This window comes from Chlamydotis macqueenii, chromosome 15 (assembly GCF_036417535.1).
Source record: "Chlamydotis macqueenii isolate bChlMac1 chromosome 15, bChlMac1.mat, whole genome shotgun sequence".
In the NCBI taxonomy this organism is placed as follows: domain Eukaryota; kingdom Metazoa; phylum Chordata; class Aves; order Otidiformes; family Otididae; genus Chlamydotis; species Chlamydotis macqueenii.
In genome coordinates this window covers 12222842-12229481 of record NC_141570.1, presented here as the reverse complement: position 1 = coordinate 12229481, position 6640 = coordinate 12222842, and the positions used below count along the sequence as shown (strand labels likewise).

At 44.4% G+C, this 6640-nt stretch overlaps 1 protein-coding gene across 1 annotated transcript; it reads left to right on the top strand.

Annotated features, from left to right (window-relative positions):
• Positions 1 to 6450, top strand: RNPS1 (RNA binding protein with serine rich domain 1). The gene is made up of 7 exons (XM_010117541.2): positions 1 to 196; positions 536 to 691; positions 1001 to 1192; positions 2436 to 2538; positions 3307 to 3460; positions 3909 to 4050; positions 5319 to 6450. Exons 1-7 carry the CDS (start codon positions 126 to 128, stop codon positions 5422 to 5424), a joined length of 924 nt encoding a protein of 307 aa, XP_010115843.1. The 5' UTR covers positions 1 to 125; the 3' UTR covers positions 5425 to 6450.
• Positions 6451 to 6640: the final 190 nt, after the last annotated feature.

Genomic DNA, 6640 nt, shown 5'->3' with positions numbered 1-6640 from the left:
CTAGGCTGTTCTTTGGAGTTTATTGCACTCGATTAGGGATCGGTTCTCAGAATCGAGGAGTTAGAAGTGAGATTTGAGATAAGTGAGGCCCATTCGGTGCTGCTTTGGACATCTCCGAAGGGGAAATGGAGTTATCAGGATTGAAAAAGAAGAGTTTGCTAGGACTGAAAGAAAAAAATAAAAAATCCAACACTAGGTAATCATTCTGTCCAAATTTTCTAGGCTTAACAGAAGTGGGGATGTTATAGGGTACTAGGGTTCTCCCGGTGAGGGTGAGGAATTGGAAATGTACCTCTTTTTGCGTGAATTTCTGTATGCTATAGCTGTCTTCCTCAAAGCTGCTCTGTAATGTAAATTATTTTCCTTTTTCTAAAAAGTCCAAACTTGCCTTGTGTTTTAACTCTACAGTTATGGTGATCTTGAGTTACATTTCAATGTTTTGTGTTGCTGTTTTGTTCTTTGTTTGGGTGTGGGTTTTTTGTTGTTTGTCTTTTTTTTTAAATTAAACCATGTCTTCTGCATTTTGTTCTTGAAGGGCTCCCTCACCAACCAAGCGCAAGGATAGGTCTGAAGAGAAATCAAAGGACCGGTCCAAGGATAAAGCAGCCACTAAGGAATCGAGTGAAAAGGATCGCGGTCGAGACAAGACACGCAAAAGACGCAGTGCTTCCAGTAGGAGCAGCAGTACCAGGTAGTTACTTTTATAGGTAGCAACAAATTACAGTGTTTTCCGAAACTGCCAGCTTGATTTCTGGTACATTTCATTCCTTGTGTCATGGACTTCTTGAAAGCTTGCATTGTGTTAGTCACGGTGCAGTTTTGTTTAACTTAAGGGTTTTATTTTTTTTAGGTACAAATTTCCTTTGGCTGTCTAGTGAGCTATGAGGCGTCAGTTTTCATTGTTCTAACTCACAGTTGCTCTTTCCATAGTTATCAGAAGTTTTTCAGCCATTCTTTTTCTGGGTACTGCACTCACTTTTCTTCCCCAATCTTCCCCTAGATCCCGTTCCAGCTCAACTTCCAGTTCAGGGTCCAGTTCCAGCACGGGTTCTAGCAGTGGCTCTAGCTCCTCTTCTGCCTCAAGCCGCTCTGGGAGCTCCAGCACCTCACGCAGTTCCAGTTCCAGCAGCTCCTCTGGGTCTCCAAGTCCCTCTCGGCGGAGGCATGACAACAGGAGACGCTCCCGCTCCAAGTGAGTTTTATTTGCCTTCTAGAGATTACCAGATGGCAGGTTAATTTCTGTGGAAATTACAAGCTTGTGATCAGAATAGGTTTTTTTCCTGAGGACCATTTGCTTTCTGTAATGTAGAGATCTAAATTTTGTTATAATGGGTGTGCTCCTTTTGCTTACAATCAAAACATATGCCCTGTAGGAAGAGAGATTAAAAACCTAATTTTAAAGAGCGATTGTAAGTGCTAGATTTTGTAGAGGCAGTTTTAATCAGTGTTTCCCCGACAGTATGGGACTAGATGTGGGCTCTAGATGAGAGTAAAGCTCTTTGGTTCCTGTGAATTACAGCCAAGAGTAACAGAAAAGTCAGGGCGGAAAATTATGTTTAAGTGTATTCTCATGTATAAAAAAATAAAATGGGATGGGGGGGGGAGAGGAAGCATTTTCCTGTAAGGGTAGGAATCAGACTGTGCTAATGTCCATACAGTATTTCCTTTGGATAATTCTGTAGGTAAGGTGCTGAAGGCAGATAAAATCTGCTGCAGTGTTATAAGCCAGTGCAGATTCGTGTGGTTTTTTTGTTTTGTTTTGTTTTTAGTATATCCTTCAATTTATGGATAGTAAGATTAGGAAGAAGTATAAATATAAATTTTCTGCATACTGAATTTTTTTTGCAGGTTAAAATTACATTCCAGATTTTTTTCTTAAACTACAAAGAAATTGTGATATGAAGCTACTTAAATAGTTTGGATTTGTTTGTTTGTTTGTTTGTTTTAAACTGTGACATTTCTAGACCTCTGTAGGGGACAGAAGATCCAGAAACACAAATCATTGGTTCCATTAATTTGTCTGATTGTCGTATGCTTTGGTGTTTGTGTCCTCATTTTCCCTCTTTAATTGTTGAGGCGAAGGATGTTTTTTGTTTTAACAACTGGGAAATTCTTGGCCAGTAGCTTTGAAGAAATGTTTACTGAATTTTGTGTCTGTAATCCTAGTTGCAGTGAAGTTGAAAACTCACCAAAAAAGGCTCTCAAATTCCAAAAGGTTCTAAAGCAAAAGCAGACAAGGCAAATGCAAGGCTGAGGTGTTTCTAAGTGAAACACCCCCCTCACCACCCTAGCACTTACCAACCTGTAACTTCTTTAGAAAAAAGGTGCCCTCCCAAGAAAAACGGTACTTCTAAATCATGTGATAATGACTGGCTTCTCGGTTTTGTCTTGCATGTTCCCCGAAAACTGTAAACATTTTCTGTTGTCAAAATCAGATCCAAGCCACCCAAGAGAGATGAAAAGGAGCGGAAGAGGCGGAGCCCGTCACCCAGGCCTACAAAAGTCCATGTTGGAAGGCTCACTAGAAACGTGACCAAGGTAATGCCATCCTCCCCTGTGATATCCAGCTTGCATATCTTCTGAGAGAACATGTCAGTAGCTCTTTTAAAGCTCTGAAAACCTTTTTGTTGCAAGGGTGCTGCCGAAGTATTGCTGTTGGAAATTCCTGCTTTTTTGTCCAAATTGATCAGTGAGGAAAGTTTTGGTAGGATTTTACTGAGTCAAATGCAGTGAGGCTCTGTAGTGCTGAAAAGGTCTGTCTGCTTTGTCAGTGTCCAGGGCTTGTATCTTCTTCTAGGAAGACAACTGTAGAAATCGGGACAAGAGCTGAAATGACCTTGAAGGCATTAAGAATATCTGGAGGTTCTTGATAAAGGATCTGAAGAGAGCTGGGCTGGCTTGAGTTGTCTTTGCTAGAATGTGGTTTGTAGTTGAATCTTCAGAGGTAAAAGGCTTAGGGTGCTAAAAAAATGATGTTTTTTTTAAAAAAAAAAGTATTAACAATTTAACCTTAAGAGTTTTCAGCTGAGGGCATAAATTCCCTTTTCTGGTCCCCAAGAGGATTTTTACGCAAGTTAAGTTTTGTAGCCAATGTTGACGTACAGCAGTAATGCTACTAGAACTGGAGGTTTGGAACAATCTGAGGAGGAACTGAATAGACAACGATAGAGAAAGCAGTGGTAATCCTTTCCATATCTGCTTGTGGCGTTGATTTAAAGCTAATGTAGTGCTGTGTACAGCTCTGTGCCAGCCAGACCTGGTCAATAAGTGTGGTCTGTATCCTTAAGAGTTGCTTTTCCTCTGCAGGATCACATCATGGAAATTTTTTCCACATACGGAAAGATCAAAATGATTGACATGCCAGTTGACAGGCTAAATCCACACCTCTCTAAAGGTTATGCCTATGTGGAGTTTGAGAACCCAGATGATGCTGAGAAAGCCCTGAAGCATATGGATGGAGGTAGGTATCAAATGCTGCAAGGAGGCTGGGGGCTTGTAAAAGTCTTTGGAGCAGATTAGTTTGATCTGAAAATGAGTTAGAGGTGACAGGGAAGCCCTTGGGGAACTGATCTGAAATACTGTCTGTTTTCACCCAAATGGCTTTGGCTTTTGTGTGGTTCAGGACAGACCTTTTTTGACCTTTTTCCAAAACAAACAGTAATGAAATTGTTTAAGTTTCTGTGAAAACTTTTACTGGTTAGCATCTGAACTGCAGTTTGTTGGGGTATCAGATTAAGAAGCCTGGCATGTATGTGGACTGTGTCAAAGTAACTCCTGAGCAGGTGGTGGAAATAGGACTGCGGGCTGGCTGACGCTTCAGTTGCTTGTGCTAAAGGTTGTAATGTGACGTGCAGATGTTAGTGTTGGAAAATACTTACTTCTGCCTGTTTCTGTGATTCCCTAAAAAGGCCAGATTGATGGTCAGGAGATCACTGCCACAGCTGTGCTGGCACCACGACCTAGGCCGCCTCCCAGACGCTTCAGCCCACCCAGGAGGATGCTGCCGCCGCCACCGATGTGGCGCAGGTCACCCCCTCGCATGAGGAGAAGGTGAGAGCTGTGACAATCTGTATTTCCTTCTCACTGTAACGTGTTACCACTGAAAGATGCGACATGGGGATGATTTCATCCTGTTGGACTTGACATTCCCCTCCAAATGACAATAGCATCTCTTGGGCATCAGTTGAACCCAGGTTGTACTTCACTCTTTGGTGCCAGGGTGACCTGCTCTGGTCTCCACCCTGAATGCCATCTGTCGGAAGGGTAAGATGCTTTCCAGCCCGTTCCCTGGAGTCCCTTTGCATAAATGCTTTGAGGTGAAGTGGGCATGGATTTCTGGCTGGCAGAATGCTTTTGCCAGCCTGCTCCAGCCACTTGCTTTTCTGAAGCCCTTGCACCTCCCTCCCCTTTTTAGATGAAGGGGCACACAACCAAAAAGCAGTCCTTCGGCGTCAGGTGAGCGGAGTACACTGACCCCAAGATGTGACCTGACATGCATGTGCCCATTGTGCGACGTGAGGCTGCCTGAACCTACTCAGATAATAAGATTTTCAGAGGCTTCCTCAGCATCTAGATGGGTTCCTGTGTCTTGGAAATCTGCTTCGCCTCTTGTCACTAGTAAAAGCGGCTCCTGTTTGAGCTGACTGCTGAACAGCTTGCAAACGACAGGTTTAAAAATGAAAACTAGTTACATGGCACAGGATCCACTGCCTGTTGGTCTTCCTTTGAAGTTGCCTTTTACTGAGGTCTGGCAAGTGCTAGATTTGGTGTTCCCTCCTCCTTTTTTGTGTTCTTCCCTGGTCTCACTTTTATTATCCCGTTCGGGCTCTGTTAATATTCCGTGCCTGGAGCCTTGGTGTCATACAGATTGATTGTAGTGCTGAAGAGTTTGAGCCTTAACTATTTCTTCAGAGTTAACCTTCCTTTAAGATGTGTCCCTGTGGTTTGAAAGGGCTTATCGAAATCGTTTCCCTGGATATCACTGTATTTCAGGAGTCAAAGCTGACCTTTCGGGTGAAGGAGAATCTGATGTAGAATGAACTTGTTCTGTTTGAGGAAAACGACAAGATTCTTGTCTGTTCTTTGGATATTAAACATTATTTCAGTTTCCTGAAACAGAGGAAGTGTAGCCAGAATATTTCTGCTGCGGAGTCAATATTTTAATTGCCTTTTTCCACTCTGGAGCTGGCTGTGTTTTGCTGGAGCTCTTACTGTGGTGTGTGGGGAGATGTTTTTGAGAAGCTGGTGGGTGAGCTGGCAAATTACTGAAACCTGTTGCCCTTGTCTTCTAGCAAAAGGTTTTTCCTCTTCTCTGTCAGGTCCCGGTCTCCTAGGCGCAGATCCCCTGTTCGCCGACGATCAAGATCCAGATCTCCTGGACGAAGGCGCCATCGTAGCCGCTCCAGCTCAAACTCCTCGCGATAAAGCAAAAATACTGGACAGCTTTTTATTTTTTAACTTAAATCCCATCAGACTAAATATTGTACCTTTTTGTTATAATGGGTGTGGGTGAGGAGGAGTGAGAAAGATAATCCTGGCAGTGAAGGCAACCTAAGAGGAGAGCACCACGGTTCTTGGCCAGTAGATAGCCTTTGCTGTGGGGCTTCTAGTTTTGAATTGAAGTTGGCATCGAGTTGAAATTATTTTAAAATGGCTTTGATATTAAAGGCTGCAAAAACATCTTTTCCAGATAAACGGAAGGAAAGATGTCACCACCTCTGTTCCTCCAGTTAGCAGGCTGCCGCTTGGCGATTTCTAAACGCTTAGCACACTGTACAGACGAGCATGTAAATCTTGAGCTACTGCTGAAACCCCGTGTAGTCGGACAGGGAGGCATTTAATTTGATCTCTGGGTGCCAGCACAGGGTTTTTCACAGCAGCCGGAGTCCAGATCTGCCTGAGACTTAAGTAGTGAGTTGTTGCTTTATTCCAATTCCCAAACGGATTATCAGGTTCTGCAGTCAGGTCTTTCTGCAGATGAAGCTCTGCTGTAACGCATATGCCGGGCAGTCTCCACAGAAACAATGGTCCAGCCCACTGAACGTGACACTTTAGAAAAGGAGCTGGAAATCTTACGATCTGGTTTGTAGCTGCCCTCCTAAGTGATTTCTTTCACCTTTTCTTAAAGGGTTTTGGTAAAAACTTCCTACCCCCTACCCCCCCCCCCCCACCCCCCCCCGCCAGTGAAACTATGAGTGCTTCTGCTTTTGCAAATCTCAAATCAGCGACTGAGCATCAACCCCCTGGGAGCTGAGGGGGGGGCTCAGGGGCGACATGCTGGCTGGATTAACTGGGGTTCACGCAGGGAAAGGCAAAGAATTTACCACCTGTTGTACAGTCAATACTATAAAGATTTTTGTCTTGTTTTGTATAACTTTGTAGCCTTTGGGGCTGTGTTGTGTGTACTTGTGTAGGATGAGTGACTATTGAATAAAGCAGTAGGGTTGAGAATTCCCGCCTGCCTCGCTCCCTTCTCCGGCCCCTTGCTCAGCGCGGAGGCGGTGAGGCCGGCAGCCGCCTTTACCGGGGATTTCTACCGGAGAACCGGCGCTGCCCCCTCCCGAGCCCGAGCGGCTTCCCTCACCTCAAGGGCGCCTGTCTCTTTAAGAGCGGCGCGGGCGGTGCCTTTCCTCGGCGTCAC